We start from the raw sequence: 17,463 nt of genomic DNA, 5'->3' as shown, positions 1-17,463 counted from the left end.
ACTGGAACCCAGGAAGTTCCACCTCAACATGAAGAAGAACTTCTTTGGTGTGAGGCTGCTGGAGCCCTGGAGCAGGCTGTGGAGTCTCCATCTCTGGAGCCTTTCAAGCCCCACCTGGATGTGTTCCTGTGTGACCTGCCCTAGGTGCCCCTGCTTTGGCAGGGGGGTTGGACTGATGGTCTCCAGAGGTCCCTCCAAACCCCCTACCCCTCTGTGGTTCAACCTGGAGCCATTGGTGTGCTGAAGGGCAGCACAAACCTCCCCTCTGGTCCCCGTCAGCTGCTTGCACGCCCTGTGGCTCACAGATGGAGCAGCCCCTGTTGTGCAAGGCTGGCTTCTAGTGGCTTTGCAGAGAGCTGAGTGTGCCATGGGTGTGTTCCAATGAAGCCTCTGCTTCCTGATGCCCAGGTGTTCCCTTCCCAAAGAACTTCATGTCAGTGGCAAAGACGATTTTGAAGCGTCTCTTCAGAGTCTACGCTCACATTTACCACCAGCACTTCGACCCAGTGATCCAGCTGCAGGAGGAGGCTCACCTTAACACTTCCTTCAAGCACTTTATATTCTTTGTTCAGGTGAGTGTGGCCAGGAGCATGATGGCTGCAGTGCTTCTCTGCCAAAAAAGGGATGGCTCTGAGCAGCCTGATCTGGTGGGAGGAGGCCCTGCCCACGGCAGGGGGGGTTGGAGCTGGATGAGGTCCCTTCCAACCCTGACAGTTCTATGGTTCTATGGAAGCAGTGCCCCTTCACACAACTCCTGGTGTGCTGGGAGGAGGGTCACCCACTCCAGCACCCTTAGGTGGTGGTTTACTCCATCTTTGTGTGTTTTCTGGCCATCCCTTCCTCCCATCTCTCCAGAGAGATGGCTCTGGGGAGACCTTAGAGCAGCCTTCCAGTACCTGAAGGAAGGTACAAAAAAGCTGGGGAGGGACTTTTTACAAGGGCTTGTAGTGATGGGATGAGGAGCAGTGGGTGGAAGGGAAGCTTTAGGGGAGGTTTAGACTGGAGTTTAGGGAGAAATTCTTTACAGTGAGGTTGGGGAAACACTGGAACCAGCCCAGGCAGGCTGTGGTGTTCAAGGGCAGGCTGGATGAGGCCTTGAGCAGCCTGGGCTGGTGGGAGGTGTCCCTGCCCATGGCAGGGGGTTGGAACTGGACGATACTGAAGGCCTCTTCCAGCCCAGCCCAGCCCATGAAGCTATCCAAACTCTGCCTTCCCATCCTCCCCCCAGGAATTCAACCTCATCGAGAGGAGAGAGCTCGCACCGCTGCAAGAACTGATTGAAAAACTCACCTCTAAGGACAGATAAAAGGAGGAGGAGTTCTTCAAGCCCCTTGTTTCTTTAAGCAAGAGTTTGGGTATTTGGGTTTTATCATTTTGGTTTGGTTTGGTTTGTATCTTTTTTTTTAACAGCAAAACCCAAGAGAACAAGGCCCCTGTGCTGTTCCCGGTGACAGCCAAGATCTCCTCCCTGTGCTTTGCTCAGGGGAGGTCTCTCCTCTGTCAGTGACCCAGTGCTAAACACCTTCCTCTTTTTTTATTACTATTTGGATTTGAGTTGAGGGTTTTGTTAGGGTTTTTCTTTCTCTCTTTTCTTCCTTTCCTGGTGGTTGTTGTTCCTTGTGGGATTTTAGCAGGTGCTGAGCGCTTTACAAAGGAGAAGATGCTTGGGTCTGGGGGATTGACTGTGCTGGTGGATGGGTTCTTTGCATTGTGGCAGTGGCAGCCCATTCTCATGAAGTCCCTTAAAGAACTTTTTGCTTACATGCTCTTAAGTGCCTTGGCAGACTCACTTCTGAGGTGCAAAGCACACACACACAGAGAACACTGAACATTGCTGGAAACAAACCCTGAGCTAACACCCAGGACACTTACTGATAGCTACAAATCTGCTTACACTAAAACAAAGACAAAAGAAAAGCCATAACTTAGTGAAATCAGTGATCTCCAGCTTTTAATACAAATAACTTCATCTTATTTTTGTAGAGGTGAACAGAGAAGTTGTTTTTTTTCTGCAAACCTTAGCTGTTTCTTCTGAAGAGAAGTTGAGGAGGAAGCTCCAGTTGCTAAAGCCAAAAGCAACCCAACCAAGGTGATGGCCCAAACTCTGCTTGGCAAGTGGGGTTTGTGTCCTGTGGGCCACTGGGTTTGGCTTCTCCTAGTTGCTTTCTGTGTTTTGCTTTTGTGTGGTGCTGGTTTTATTTCAACCAGCTGCCAGCTTGGGTCAGTCACTTTGTGAAGTTTCCTGGTGTTTGCCAAATGAGCTCTTTTAGTTTGCACAAATACAGGTGGGGGGAAACAATATGCACTGGGGTGGGGAACAGCAAGAGCCATCTGGCTTGGGAAATCACCAGTGAAGTGTGTGTGGGGGGGAGCTATGAGTAAAGGCCTGGCTCTGTGGAGGAGCAGGAAAGGTGGCTTGGAAGGAAGAGAGTTCCATGGAGCACCTTGGAGTTAGGTTGGTCTGATGGTGTTCATCCCACTCCCATTTAAAGCTGCAGCCCATCTCTCCATGCAGCTGCAGCAGGTGGGAAGAGTGATGGGAAGCTAGTGGTGAATTTGGGGAGGGAGTGGAGCCCCTGAGGAAACTGAATCAGAGTGTGGCCTTCCCCACCCTGGGCTTCGTGGCTTTGCCTCTCCAGCCTCAGACTTACCTGGGGGGAGTTCACCCCTGCAGTCAGCATCCACAAAAGCAGCTTAACTGCCCCAAAACTCAGACTCCAGGCATGCAGGAGGCTGGCTTTGAGAATGTACTCTTCCCCCACCCAGCCTTTTAGCCTGCTGCTCTCTGAGGAGCCTTCAACCACTGACATTTTCTGGCCTGAAGAGCGCTGCAGGTGCAGTGTGGTACTAAAAACCCTGTCAGCATTCTAATGAGAACTGCTTTGAGTTGAGTCAGTGCTGGAGAGGCTGCATGTGCATGTTCCTGTGCTGATAATCCTCCTGGAGAGGAGCTTTTTGATCTGTGCTGGAGCTGCTGGTAGCACACTGTGAGAGAGAGTGGCAGAAACCTGCTCCAAGGTGCTAGCTGGGGGATAACCTCCATCAGATGTCAGTTGGGTTGGTGTCAGGTCCCAGCAAGGAAGTCCAGAAGGGAAATACTTAGGGTGAAACCTGCTCCAAGGTGCTACCTGGGAGAGATCCTCCATCAGATGTCAGTTGGGTTGGTGTCAGGTCCCAGCAAGGAAATGCAGAGGGGAAGTATTTAGGGTGAAACCTCCATCATCAGTATTTAGGGTGGCAGAAACCTGCTCCAGGGTGCTAGCTGGGGGATAACCTCCATCAGATGTCAGTTGGGTTGGTGTCAGGTCCCAGCAAGGAAGTCCAGAAGGGAAATATTTAGGGTGAAACCTGCTCCAAGGTGCTACCTGGGAGAGATCCTCCATCAGATGTCAGTTGGGTTGGTGTCAGGTCCCAGCAAGGAAATGCAGAAGGAAAGTATTTAGGGTGAAACCTGCTCCAAGATGCTACCTGGGAGAGATCCTCCATCAGATGTCAGTTGGGTTGGTGTCAGGTCCCAGCAAGGAGAAGCAGAAGGGAAGTTTGAAGAGGTGAGGATTTGCTTGGAGCAATCCCAGGCTCTCATTTTTGGTGTCCTGCTGTGGAAGGCTGGGGTGTTTCGTTTTTCATTAAATAATCAATTCTAGACATTCAGAGGCATCTGCTGCAGCTCAGTCAGGTGAGAATGTACTAAGGGGGGAGGGAAAAGTCCCCCATAAAGGTGGGGGTTTGTGGCATCCAGCTAGCAGAAAACACCTGCAGTGTACTAAAAGCTTGGAGATCACGGTTTGCCTGCCAGCTGTAGGAACACACTGATGCTACACCACTTGAAAATGACAAGAGGAAAAGCTCTGCAGGCAGTGTTTGGGCTGTAGGAGCCCCCTGCTGTTTGTGGCTGTTGGGTTGGGGTTGGTTTTTGGGGGTGGGGGTGTGTGTGTTTGGTTTTTCCCCCTCATTTTGCTTCCAGGAGCTGTGGGACCAGGCACTGCTGTGTTTATGCTCTGGAAGTAAGGGCACATGGAAGTGCTGAACACGAGGTGCCAGGTGGGATGTGGATCAAGTGAATGTGTTACTCAAACAGTGCATTTGTTGGGGGGGGGGAGGACAGCCCCTCATCCCCCCCCACTAAACCCCAGGACTGAACCCTGAACAAACCTCACCTTACAGCGGGACCCTCTTGTGGCACCAGGGCTTGGAGCCCAACACTTGGAGCTTTGCAGGGGGTGCTGGTGGGGTGCCACCAGTGCTGCCTGAGCCCTTCTGGTGGAGCAGGGTCCTGCAGTCCTGTGGTTTGTGGTGCTTGGCAGCTGCCTCCCAGCACTTCAAGCGTGGCAGTCCTTATAGTGGTAACTACCTCGAGATGGGAGGGGGCAAGCTCTGCTCCGCTGGCCACCGTCAGCCACTGTGTCCAACAGCGGTGCTGGGCAGGGGGTGTGGGTGCCAGGGTGTTTGCAGAAGCAGGCTTTCAGACCTGTGGCAGGGCTCCCAGGTCATGCAGACAGCAATGCCCCATGCTGCTGTTGGCAGGTAGCTCGAGTGGCAAAGGCAGGCACCAAGCAGGTTCCCAGGGGCTGGTGGCCCATCTGCAAGTGTAGAGTTTCTTTTACTGCTTACTATGCAATGCAGAGCTTTGACCTTTTGCTTTGACCTTACTTTCTGGAGGAGCTCTGTCGTCCTTCCTCAGTAGTTAGCAACTCAACACTCTCCCAGCCTCCCTGACACTGCTGTTGACAGATGAGGAGGCCTAATTGCTGCTATGGACTTTACTTACCTTCTCAGATTGTTCCTTTCTGCTTCCTGCCCTCCCTCCTCCTGTCCCTTGCATCCCCAGGCACACTTTTGCCACGAGCACATCCTGTTGGGATCGTTGTTTCCTTCCTACCCGGTGTCTGGTTTGTTTTCCTCGCTTCCCCCCCTCTGCCCATCTCCTGCCAGGGTGCTGGATTACTGTGCAGAGACCACCCCCTTGGAGATGGACCACTGGAAAAGCTGCCAGCACCAGCACAGGCTCTCTGTCTTTGGCTTTACTCTCACCCAAAGGTTCCCTGCTACACTGAATTGCCCTCCACCGAGGTGGTGTTTGCCCCTCCCTCTGCTTCCTCCCCTCTCCTCGGTGGTGTTTCCCTCCCTCTCTGCTTCCTCCCCTCTCCTCGGTGGTGTTTCCCTCCCTCTCTGCTTCCTCCCCTCTCCTCGGTGGTGTTTCCTTCCCACTCTGCTTCCTCCCCTCCCCGAGGTGGTGTTTCCCCCCCTCCTCCTTCCTCCCCTCACCGAGGCGGTGTTTCCCCCCCACCCCCCTTCCTCCCCTCACCAAGGTGGTGTTTCCCCCTCCCTTTGCTTCCTCCCCTCCTCTCGGTGGTGTTTCCCCCCCACCCCCCTTCCTCCCCTCCCCTCGGTGGTGTTTCCCTCCCTCTCTGCTTCCTCCCCTCCCCTCGGTGGTGTTTCCCCCTCCCCGAGGTGGTGTTTCCCCCTCCCCGAGGTGGTGTTTCCCCCTCCCCGAGGTGGTGTTTCCCCCTCCCCGAGGTGGTGCTTCCCCCCCCCCCCGCTTCCTCCCCTCCCCTCGGTGGTGTTTCCCCCTCCCCGAGGTGGTGTTTCCCCCTCCCCGAGGTGGTGTTTCCCCCTCCCCGAGGTGGTGCTTCCCCCCCCCCCGCTTCCTCCCCTCCCCTCGGTGGTGTTTCCCCCTCCCCTCGGTGGTGTTTCCCCCTCCCCTCGGTGGTGTTTCCCCCCCCTCCTCCTTCCTCCCCTCCCCTCGGTGGTGTTTCCCCCTCCCCTCGGTGGTGTTTCCCCCTCCCCTGCTTCCTCCCCTGCTGATCTCAGTGTTCTTTTCCCAGACTGCCCTACTAAAACCACTACCACTTTCCTGCTGTCCCTCCCTGGGTGTCCTCTCTCTTGCCCCTCAGCCTCCCCCTGAGTGTTTTTAAACATGAACCCCCTTTTTTTTATGCTCATTCCCCTCCCCTGCTTCTCTTCCTCCAATCTCCTCTCAACCAGGAGGGGACCTGCAGCTTGGCTGAAACTTCTCCAGCAACCCCTTTATTTTTGTCACTCTCAGAGCCCCAGTTCCCCAGCCTGTTCCCAGAGGATTGTATTTTTAGGAGGGGGGGGGGGTGGGGAATTAATTTTTATAGCCACTAAACTTCTTATTTTTGTACATTTGCAACTTCTGACATGGTTATGTTGTTGGTGTTCCACCCCCTCCCACCCCCCTCAGAGCCCCGTCGTGGGGGTGGGTGGGAGTGGGGGAGGGGTGGGGTTGGGGGGGTGGGGGGAAAGAAGGTTTTATTTTCATGGCTGTCTTCCTGCTTGGGGGTTGTGTTGCTACCTGGGAGCACCCAGTTGGGTGTGCAGTGGGAGAAGGCAATAAACAAAGCCCCACGAGGTGTCAGCGGGTAAGGAGGGGAAGGAAAAGAGGCCTTTTGGAAGGGCATCATGAAAGGCTAACCACAGGGAGCAACACTTAACCTTCCCTCCTCTTTCAGAGCCCCAAACTAGGTGGGGAGAAAAACGAGGTGGGAAACCACAAGGGGGAGAAGCCTTCCCGTTAAAGCTGACTGTGCCAACGTGGCGCCGCTCGGCGGCCACCGGGGCGGAGGATGCTTTTGAGCTCTCCTTTGGAACAGCTTCTGATGGAGAAGGAAAGGGAAAGGGAGGGGGGGGGAGGGACACCCACACAAAAATAAAGCAAAGGAGGGGTTTTTTTTGAATGTCAAAAAGCAAATCTGCCACATGTTTATTTGAGAGCTGTAAATACTGTATACAGATTGTTGTATGTGAGGGGACGAGACTATTTAAATTCCAGGGTTTGGTTTTGTTCTGTTTATTTTCAATAAGAAACTGAAGGCTGTTTATAAAGGGGGGGGGAAAAAAAATAAATAGCTATGTTTGACCATGATTGTCTTCATTTCCTTCTGGGGTTTGGTTCTGAATTACCTCCTCCTGCTAGAGTGGTTGGGGTTTCTTTTTGTTCCCCCCCCCGCTATGTTGTCACCGCTGTTGTGCACCCAGTGTGGGTTTCTGTAATGGCTGTGTCTGCGTTTCACAGAGCCACAGACTGGCACTTGACCTCCAGAGCTGCCTTCCCACCCTGCTGCCAGAGCAGGGTCACCCAGGAACACATCCAGGTGGGTCTTGAAAGCCTCCAGAGAGGGAGACACCACAACCCCTCTGGGCAGCCTGCTGCAAGGCTCCAGCACCCTTGCAGTGAAGAAGTTTATCCTCATGGTGAGGTGGAGCCTCCTGTGTTCTACCCTTGTACCCCTTGTCCTAGCCCTGGGCACCACCAAATAGAGCCTGGCACCTTCACCTTGGCCCCCACCCCTCCCATATTTACAGGCATAGGTAAGATCCCCTCTCAGTCTTCTCCAGGCTGAGCAGCCCCAGGTCTTTCAGTCTGTCTTTGTAAGAGAGAGAGTAGAACAGAATAAAGCAGGTTGGAAGAGACCTTTTGAGATCATCAAGTCCAACCTCTCACCCAACACCATCTCATCGACTAAACCATGGCAGTGAGCCCCCCATCCAGTCTCTTCCCAAACACTTTCAGTGATGGTGACTCCACCACCTCCCTGGGCAGCACATTCCAATGGCCAATCTTGCTGAGAAGAACTTCCTAACAGCCAGCCTAACCCTCCCCTGGTGCAGCTTGAGACTCTGTCCTCTTGTTCTGGTGCTGGTCCCCAGTCGTCCTTGTGGCCTTTGGGCTGTGGGGAGCCTTTAGTTCCCGGGGCAGGGGCTGAGCACCGAGCAACTCGCGACTGTGGTGGCGCTGCGGCCCATCGATGCGCTCTCCTTCCGCCAGCTCTGCCTGGATCGGCAGCTCCACGCTGCGCTGCGCGCCCTGCCGCCTCACGCCTTGCTCGAGTGCTTTTTGGCCCTGTCGGCCACCCGTACTCTCTCCGGCCGCCGTCGCTGCTCTGACGTCAGTAGGCGGCGCCGGAGGCGTGCGCCGCGCGCGCCAAATTCGAAGGGGCGCGGCGCGGCGCGGCGCGGGAACTGTCTCCGCTGCGGCCGGTAGGGGCTTCGCGCGCGCTTGTCGGCCTCCTCCCCGCCCGCTCCGGTGCCTCTGTCGGCGCCTGGCCTCCGCCATGGCCGCTCCTCGCGAGGGCGGCCTGCAGCACAGCGGGAGCAAGAAGATCGCCGTGGAGGGCAACATCGGTGAGGCGTGGCTGTCGCCGCACCGGGAGGCTGGAGGGCAGGGCAGGGAGAGGTGGCCGTGACCGGGGTCGGTGATCGGAGGCAGCGCGACTCTGCCGTCGCCGCACCGGGAGGCTGAAGGGCTGCGCAGGGAGAGGCGGCCGTGACCGGCGTCGGTGGTTGCAGGCAGAGGGACTCTGCCGTCGCCGCACCGGGAGGCTGAAGGGCAGGGCAGAGGTGGCCGTGACTGGGGTCGGTGGTCGGAGGCAGCGCGACTCCGCCGTCGCCGCACCGGGAAGCTGAAGGGCAGGGCAGGGAGAGGTGGCCGTGACTGGGGTCGGTGGTCGGAGGCAGCGCGACTCTGCCGTCACCGCACCGGGAGGCTGAAGGGCAGGGCAGGGAGAGGTGGCCGTGACTGGGGTCGGTGGTCGGAGGCAGCGCGACTCCGCCGTCGCCGCGCTCGGGGCTGAAGCCAGGCTGGGGTCTGTTTGTTCTCGCCAATAACAAGCGACAGGGCAAGAGGAAATGGCCTCAGGTTGCCCCAGGGGAGGTTCGGGCTGGTCTTAAATCGTCGTGAGGTACAACATGAAAGAGAGCAACTCGGTTCTCTATTCGTTGCCCATCTCTGGCACACGCTAACCTCCTCGTCGTCCATCCTTGTCACCACGTCGAAAGTACCTGGGTGTGGGAGACTCAATTGTGGGCCTTGAAACCAGGGCTATGTGGTGGTTAAGGAACAACAGCAGCGTTGTGGTTTCTTCACTGCTGTTCTCCCCACATGCTTCTGCAGCTGCAGGGAAATGGACCTTTGTCAGCCTTCTGAAGCAAGCTGATGAGGAGTGGGAGGTGGTTCCGGAGCCTGTGGCCAGATGGTGCAGCGTTCAGCAGAGCTCTGAAGGGGATCCTGAGGTAAGGTAGCAGAAATGAGAGAGAAACTTGACAGACAAGCAAACAAACCTAGTCAAACGTTCTGCTTTCCATCGTGCCAGGCTGAACTTCCTGGGTTCCAGCTTGTAGCTGTTGTCCTTTTATCAGGACCACCAAAAAGAGCCTGGCCCCTTCTTGACAGCCACCCTCCAGCTATTTATAGGCAGTGATAAGTTCCCATCTCAGCCTTCTCCAGGCTAAGCAGCCCCAGGGCTCTCAGCCTTTCCTCATCACACAGATGTTCCAGTCCCTTCAGCATCCTTGCAGCCTCCTCTGGACTCTCTGCAGCAGATCCCTGTCTCTCTTGGACTGGGGAGCCCAGACCTGGACACAGTATTCCAGGTATGGTGTCAGCAGGACAGAGCAGGGCAGAGGTCCCTCAAGAGAAGATCAAAGTTCTCTGGAATCAAATATAGGAGTAGATAAAAAGCAGAGCATGGCTGAGTTTTGTACTCACTTTGATACAGAACCAGAGAATTAGTTTGGTTGGAAAAGACCTCTGAAAGTCCAGAGCAGAGCCACAAAGCTGCTGAAGGGAGTGGAACATCTCCCTGTGAGGACAGGCTGAGGCAGCTGGGAGCAGAGGAGCCTGAGGGCTGCCCTCACTCCTGTTGATCAGGATGTGCAGGGCAGTGCTGGGAGGACAGAGCCAGGCTCTGCTCAGGGATGCCCAAGGACAGCACAAGGGGCACTGGGGGCAAGCTGGAGCAGAGGAGATGCCACAGGAGCAGGAGGAGAAACCTTTCCCCTGTGAGGCTGCTGGAGCCCTGGAGCAGGCTGCCCAGAGAGGTTGTGGAGTCTCCTGCTCTGCAGACATTCCAAACCCACCTGGCTGTGTTCCTGTGTGCCCTGCCCTGGGTGCCCCTGCTCTGGCAGGGGGGTTGGACTGGGTGATCTCTGGAGGTCCCTTCCAAGCCCTACCATGCTGTGATTGCTGTGCTCCAGCTGATCTGTGTCTGCACCACAACTCTCTTGGCAGATACATCTTTGCAAGCAGCCTGTATGAGTCTGGGTGCCTGAATGGGGCTGAGTGGCCCATCTACCAGCACTGGCACAACTGGCTGAGCAAGCAGTTTGGGCAGAGCCTGGCCCTGGATGGAATCATTTATCTCAGAGCCACTCCCCAGGTGAGGAGGAAAACTTTATGACAGCACATAAAGAAGATGAGAGCACTCCTCCTGTGCCTTGCCTCTGAAGGAGATCTTTGTGCTGCCAGAGGCCTTTTGGAGTTATTGCTGTTGCAGAGCTTTCTTCTGATAAGAGTAACATCCTGATGGGAGCCTGCAGGGAGCCTGCAGAGGGACTTCTTTCTCATCTGGGTGTCTTGAGACAGGACAAGGGGGAATGGTTTGAAGCTGAGGGGGAGCAGGGTCAGACTGGAGCTGAGGAAGAAGCTCTTCAGTGTGAGGGTGGTGAGACTCTGGAGCAGGCTGCCCAGGAAGGCTGTGGCTGCCTCCTCCCTGGGGGTATTCAAGGCCAGGCTGGTTGAGGCCTTGAGCAGCTGAGTCTGGTTGAGAGGTGTCCCTGCCCATGGCAGGGGGGTTGGAGCAGATGATCTCTGAGGTCCCTTCCAACCTGAGCCATCCTGTGCAGTGAGGTCACCCTGCTGTGGCACTGCACATCACTGGCTCTTTGTGTTGGGGAATGCTTAAGGGAGCAGCTGGGAGCTGTAATCTCAGAGGCTGGAGCTGCCCTCCAGGTCTGTAAGAGCCTTGGTGGCTGGAGCTGAGCTCAGCCTGCACTATGAGCCATAACTATGGGTTATGACTCATGCAGCCTGGAAACACTTAAAGACTCTCCTCCACAGTGCAGGCTGTGTGTTCTTAACTGAAAGGGGAGGAGGAGGAGGAGGAGGATTTTCTAATTACAATAACAAGACACAACAACAGCAGAGCACAAAGCCAGAGGCTTTCTGACAGTGCTTTGATCTTTGGGCATCTCTGCTTCTCTGCAAAGGAGAGAGCAGCATCATGAATAGATCTGGGAAAACACAGAAGAGCCCTAATTGCAGTAATTAACTTACAGGTCACATCCCTCCTTCCTTCCTTCCTCCCAGCCCTGATGCTCTCAGCTTTGTTATTGGTGTCAACAACTGCACTGTAACATGGTAGGGCTCCTCTGAGGGCTTTCCCCCTCCCACCTCTTCGGCTCACAAGCAGAGGTTTACATTACAAAGCCAGCAGTTGCAAACAGCTTTGGTTGGTTTCTTATTGAGCCTTTGGATGTGTCCAGGACAGGAACACTTTTATTACACTTAAAAAGTGGGTTCCTGAGAGGTCCTGAGATGCTTGCCTGCCAGGTGGGTGTTCCTTGTGCTCTTTGGATGCACTGCTACCCTCCTCAGTAAAGAGCTTATCCTTCTGGTGGAGAAAATGTGCTGCATTCCCTTGGGTCACACCTGGAGGTTGTGTGCAGTCTGGGGAGGGGTCTGGAGCACAGCCCTGGGAGGAGAGGCTGAGGGAGCTGGGGTTGCTTAGCCTGGAGAAGAGGAGGCTCAGGGGAGACCTTCTTGCTCTCTACAGCTCCCTGAAGGGAGGTTGGAGCCAGGTGGGGGTTGGTCTCTTCTCCCAGGCACCCAGCAGCAGAACAAGAGCACACAGTCTCAAGCTGTGCCAGGGGAGGTTCAGGCTGGATGTGAGGAAGAAGTTCTTTCCAGCAAGAGAGATTGGCCATGGGGATGTGCTGCCCAGGGAGGTGGTGGAGTCCCCATCCCTGGAGGTGTTCAAAAAAGGCTGGGATGTGGCACTTGAAGCCATGGTTTGATTAGTCATGAGGGTGAGAGGTTGGACTTGATGATCTCTGAAGTCCTTTCCAACCTTATTGATTCTGTGATTCTGGGGGGGTCCATGGCAATAATCTCTTCATGTTCATAAGGTAGCACCTTGACTATTCACCAGCAGTGAAGGCTTGGCCTAAAAGGCATCAGCAGGCTTGGCTGCTTCTCCAGGTCTGCACAAACTACCAATTTCCATTCTTTTTAACTTGAAATGCTTAGTTTTGCTTTTTGCCTTCAGAAAGGCTTCAACAGGCTGTACCTGAGGGGAAGAGAAGAGGAGCAAGAGGTTCCCCTTGAGTCTCTGGAGAAGCTGCACTCCAAGCATGAGAGCTGGCTCCAGCAGGGGCTGCTGCGGTAGGCTTGGCTGCAGGGTGCCCCCGGGGTGGCTCAGTCCCTGGAGGATGCTCCCTCCTGCTTTTGCCACCAGCCAAACCTCAGCTTGCCCTCTCAGGTGGAAACTCCAGCAGTATGTCCTTCTCCTTCCTCAGTTGATGGTTGGTGGGACACGCCACCTGCCTCCAGCCCTCTGCTCACAGAGCTCTGCAGAGCAGAGGCTTCAGCTGAGCTGATTTTAGTACTCAGCTGAGCTGAGACTCATAGAACTGTTGGGGTTGGAAAAGTCCAACCAGCAACCCAACCCCACCATGGCCCCAAGTGCCATGGCCATGCCTTTCTTGAGCACCTCCAGGGCTGGGGCCTCCACCACCTCCCTGGGCAGCCTCTTCCAATCCCTGGCCACTCTTGCAGCAAAGGAATTGTTCCTCCTCTCCCAAGCTAGAGCTCAGGCCATCTAATGTCAGGTGCTGAGGGAACAGCATGTTCAGGAATCCATGATAGCTCCTGGGAGCCACACTGTGAGTTCAGGCTGCTTTCTGCCCTGGATTCATGGCTGTGGCTTATATCTGCAGCTCTCATGGGATTGCCCACAGTGAAACTGCTGACAGAGGCTGGAATCATGTCTGGGTTGCCCACCTGATGCTGCCTTTGTTCCTGTCCCAGCAGAACAGATTCTGAGTACCTCCAAAGAGTACCTCTTCTAACACTGGATGTTGATGAAGACTTCCAGGGCAACAAGGACAGGTGTGATGACCTGCTTGAGAAGGTAACATTCCACAGGCAGAGCAAACCCATGGCTGGGGTTTGGTGCCAGTATGTCAGAAGGAGTTCAGGATCCTTCTTGCACCTCCAAGTGCAGCATTCTTGGAAGTCAGACTAGGGTCAGAAGCTGTGGTTCTTCCTGTTAGTCTCACCATAAGTGTTCCATAGAAGTCCACCTTGGAAATCTGAGGCACAGCCTTCCTTGTACTGGGTGTGGAGGTGTCCAGCCTGGGCACTAACAGAGCTGTGGTGCCAGGTACTGTGGAACTGCAGTGTACAGTGAGTACAATTAACCAGGCTGGAAAAGACCTCAGAGATCATCCAGTCCAACCTCTCACCCAGCACCATCTCATCAACTAACCCATGGCACCAAGTGCCTCAGCCAGGCTCTTCCTAAACACCTCCAGGGATGGGGACTCCACCACCTCCCTGGGCAGCACATCCCTAGGGCCAATCTCTCTTGCTGGGAAGAACTTCTTCCTCACACCCAGCTTGAACCTCCCCTGGCACAGCTTGAGACTGTGTCCTCTTGTTCTGGTGCTGCTTGCCTGGCAGTAGAGACCAACCCCCACCTGGCTCCAACCTCCCTTCAGGTAGTTGTAGGCAGCAAGAAGGTCTCCCCTGAGCCTCCTCTTCTGCAGGCTAAGCAACCCCAGCTCCCTCAGCCTCTCCTCCCAGGGCTGTGCTCCAGACCCCTCCCCAGCTTTGTTGCCCTTCTCTGGACACCTTCCAGCACCTCAGCATCTTTCCTAAGCTGAGGAGCCCAGAACTGGACACAGGACTCAAGGTGTGGCCTCAGCAGTGCTGAGCACAGGGCAGGATGAGCTCCCTGCTCCTGCTGGCCACACTGTTCCTGCTGCAGGCCAGGATGCCATTGGCCCTCTTGTCCCCCTAGGCACACTGCTGGCTCATGTTCAGCCTACTATCAACCAGCACCCCCAGGTCCCCCTCTGCCTGGCTGCTCTCAGCCCCTCTGTCCCCAGCCTGTAGCACATGGAAAGGTGTCTTCACTGCCTCTGCAGCTCATGCCAAGCTATTTTAGGTTTGGCAGATTATTTCTAGCTCAACAAAAGAGTTCCTGGGCTGTGTCCTCTCCTCTGTGTCACTGCAGCTAATGCAAATGGGGAGCCTCTGCTCCAGAAATAGCCCTCACTGTATAATCACCTTTCTGAAGTATTTAAGTCCAGGATAATGAACACTCCCAGCCCCTGCAGCCAGGCTCCCTGATTCTGAGCCTTGTTTATTCAATGGAATTCAAGTTGTGGTGCCTGGAGTTGTTATTCCAGAGCCTTCTCCAAGGCAGTGCTCTGAGACTTCAGGGAGGATTTTCCAGCTGTGCCTTTCTACTGAGTCTGAAGCATCATGCAGAACCCTTCCTGCTTTTAAGCCATCCAGGATGCCAAGCAGAAGGACTTTGCATTTGCTTTTATTTGAAGGCATGGAGAAGGAACAAAACCCAACCCCAGATCTGTGTGGTATCAAAAGAAGTCAAGCTGAGGTTTCTCTTTGTGTTCAGGAGATCTAATGCAGGGTACAGAAAAGGTCTGTTGGATATCAAATGAAATCTGTTTGCTAGACCTTGATGTAAATCCAAGCCTGTTTGATAGGACTTGATGTCAGTCCAGGTCTGTTTGAGACAAATCCAAGCCTCTTTGCATCTCATTTGATACAAATCAATGTCCATTTGATCCCAGAAGTCAAGCTGAAGTTTCTCTTTGTGTGCAGGAGGTGTAATCCAGAGCACAAGAGGCTCTGGGATCTATATGTTAATCTATTTTTAAGCTAGGCCAAGCCATCAGCATTTGAATTGCTCAGGTGGTTTGCTGCTTGCATCTTGATGGGGTTCAGGTGAGGACAACTTGTCCTGTATTTGAGTAGCTGCAGTGAGTTCCAGCCCTCAGCTCTGGTATCTGCTTGTTTTTCTGCTCTGTGGAGATAAATGGTTTACCTCAGAAGGAAAGCAGCTTTGTCCTTTGATCTCAGTTTATCTGCTGGGGAGCAGAGCTCAAGTTCACCTGATTAAAAGCAGCCCTCCTGGTACTTGCTCTTTGGAAGCCTCTTGGTGGCTGGGAGGGGTGGGCAGTGCAGCTGTGGAGGGAATTGCCTTCCCATCTGCACCCTGAGATAAGGCTGAGCTGGGGCACCTGCAGAGGGCTTGCAGAGGAGCTGGCTCCTGTGTAGCTGCCAGGTGAGCTGGGAGCAGCCTCAGCCCTGCTTGGCATTCCCTGAGTGAATCCCAGCACTGCTGCAGGCTTCATGAGGCTGGGTGCTGTGGCCTTGAGTGTGTGCTTGTGGCCTGTGGGCACCCAGACCCTCTCTGCTTCCTTCTCACCTCTCCTGAGACTGCCTAGTGTGGATCCTGATGAAGTTCAGCAGGCAGTGCTACTGTGGCTGCTCTCCAAAGGCTTCCTCCTGCTGCCTTTCCAGCTGGAGCAGTGGCACAGCTGTGTGTTCCCTTCTCTGCACAAAGGGATTTGACCTCTTTCTGCATCTCCTTGAGCCCTGAACTAGAGGGGAAGGGTCACAGCTGGAGAGTGGGATCCAAGATCCCTTTCCATTTCACAACAAGGCTTTGGACAAAACCTCCACAGCTGCACTGTGTGTGAGAGCCCCTGCCAAAGGAGCAGTGCCCTGGCCCTTTCTGTGGGGTGGTCCAGCTTGAGTGGGCAGGCAGGAAATGCTCCCAGCTCAGGCTGCATCAAGCCCTCATTCCTACCTCCTGCACTTAGGGGGAGTAAGTGCTCTTTAGGCTTTGGGGAGGGGTAGAGGTGAAGGTAGGGGTGGCCAGGAGTGTGTTCTCAGCTCACTGCCTTTGGTAGTGACCTGAACTTGAGGGGTGTGAGCTGGCCTGCTGCCTGCCAGGATCCCAGAGTGATGCCAGGCTGGAAGGGACCCCAAGGACCATCTGGTCCAAACCTCTCTAGGTGGCAGTGAGCTGGCCCAGGAGCCTGGAGGCTGGGGCTTCAAACTGACCAATGTTGGGGGGCTCCACTGCTTCCCTTGGGAGCTGATCCCAATGTCTGACTCTTCTCATGTTCTCATTTCCCCCTTCTTGCTGTGTCCATCCTGGGTTTCCCCCTTCTTGCTGTGTCCATCCTGGGTTTCCCACTCCAGGTTCTGGCTACATTCTGTGGGTGAGGAGATGCTCAATTGGCTTTGAATCACTATTTCTTTCAATTAAAATCAGTATTAGATTTTAACTGCTGTTGATTTTTGGGTAGCTGTAGCCATTTGAGCCACTCTTCAGACCAGTGGAGATGGAGCTCAGCTGTGCAGCCACACTGAGGGATCTCTGTCAAGTGCTGTGGCTTTGCTGGCTGCTGTTCATGACTTGCCAGCCTCAAACTGCAAGGAACAGGCTCATTGTATCTTTTAGGTTGTGCATGGACATTAAACACCAACAGAGGTCTGGGTTGGTGTTCTCCAAGGTGGTCATCACCTTCCTCCTCTTTAGGTCAGCCCTGCTTTGAAGATCATTCAGGATGTGGGGCTGGAGTTTAGGCCCCAGGGGAGGACCCAGTGTGGCCCTGGGCAGCCTGATCTAGTTGGAGGTGTCCCTGCTGAGTGGATGACCTTTGAGGGTCCCTTCCAAGCCAATGGAATCTCTGAATCTGTGAATGAGCATCACCATCCCTGGAGGTGTTTAGGAAGAGCCTGGCTGAGGCATTGGTGCCATGGGTTAGTTGCTGAGATGGTGCTGGGTGAGAGCTTGGACTGGATGATCTCAAAGGTCTCTTCCAGCCTGGTTTATTCTATTCTATCCTTCCAATGTGTCTCTCTGCTAAGGGCACCATGGCTGAAAAACTTCTTGGTGGCCATGAAATGAGACAGCTGAGCCTCAGATGATGTTTCCCCAGCTCCCCTTTCTGTGGCTTGAAGGCCAGGGCGAGGTAAATGCAGTTGCTGTCTGTTTCTGTTGCTAGATCCTGACAATGTCTCTTTCTTTTTTGCAGGTCAGAGGATTCTTGAGCACCTTGTAATCCTCTCTGAAGCACAGGCAGGGTCAAACTGTTCCAAACATCTGTGCAATCCCAGTCTGGAGTCCAACTGCTTGGGGTTGTGTTTTGACTCTGGAGAGGCAGAGGCAGGACTCACCCCCTGCTGATGTGCATTGGGAGGAAGAGTTCTCCTGTTCACAAAGTTTGTTTGGTGAATGCAGCAGCAGAGCTCTGTGCACTGTTACAGTGCAGAAGACAGCAGAGTTCTGAGAGGTCCCAGCTGCTGGGCCTGCTCCTGGTGGGACCAAGAAGTTCTGGAGTGCTTCCTTGCAGCTTTTTCATGTATGCTGTGCCCAGTGCACACGAGGTCAGGGGGTCTTTAGCTCTCCTGGGGCTCATCTGAAGTGGAACTGATTGTGGTGGGCATCTCCTTGCTCTGAGGAAACAAAGATGATGGGGAGGGAAATGTGAACATCACCTGGAGCCTGGCACTGCTGTGGCTACCAGGAGAGCTTTGAGGTCTGGTTCCCTTGTGCAGTGCAAACTGGGATGCTGAGAGGCTCTCCCTTCTCTTGCACATTTGGGGGTGTGTGTGTGTTT

At 54.5% G+C, this 17,463-nt stretch overlaps 2 protein-coding genes across 3 annotated transcripts in view; both read left to right on the top strand.

Moving 5' to 3' along the window:
* The window catches only part of MOB1B (MOB kinase activator 1B), a 34,403-nt gene extending 32,869 nt beyond the window's left edge, over positions 1 to 1,534 (top strand). For both annotated transcript variants that reach the window (XM_054172694.1, XM_054172693.1), the window contains exons 5-6: positions 409 to 572; positions 1,229 to 1,534. In XM_054172694.1, the coding sequence (XP_054028669.1) occupies positions 409 to 572; positions 1,229 to 1,306 (242 nt within the window). In that variant the 3' untranslated portion in view covers positions 1,307 to 1,534. The remainder of the gene's footprint in view (positions 1 to 408; positions 573 to 1,228) is intronic.
* Positions 1,535 to 8,075: 6,541 nt separating this feature from the next.
* On the top strand, positions 8,076 to 16,976 carry DCK (deoxycytidine kinase). Its single transcript, XM_009895956.2, has 6 exons — positions 8,076 to 8,145; positions 8,915 to 9,038; positions 10,031 to 10,178; positions 12,066 to 12,181; positions 12,830 to 12,929; positions 16,879 to 16,976. The coding sequence occupies exons 1-6, from the start codon at positions 8,076 to 8,078 to the stop codon at positions 16,903 to 16,905; spliced, it is 585 nt and encodes a 194-aa protein (XP_009894258.2). The 3' UTR covers positions 16,906 to 16,976.
* The last annotated feature ends 487 nt before the right edge of the window (positions 16,977 to 17,463 follow it).

The sequence above is a fragment of the Dryobates pubescens genome, chromosome 24 (assembly GCF_014839835.1).
Source record: "Dryobates pubescens isolate bDryPub1 chromosome 24, bDryPub1.pri, whole genome shotgun sequence".
In the NCBI taxonomy this organism is placed as follows: Eukaryota; Metazoa; Chordata; class Aves; order Piciformes; family Picidae; genus Dryobates; species Dryobates pubescens.
This window is presented reverse-complemented; position numbering and strand designations above follow the sequence as displayed.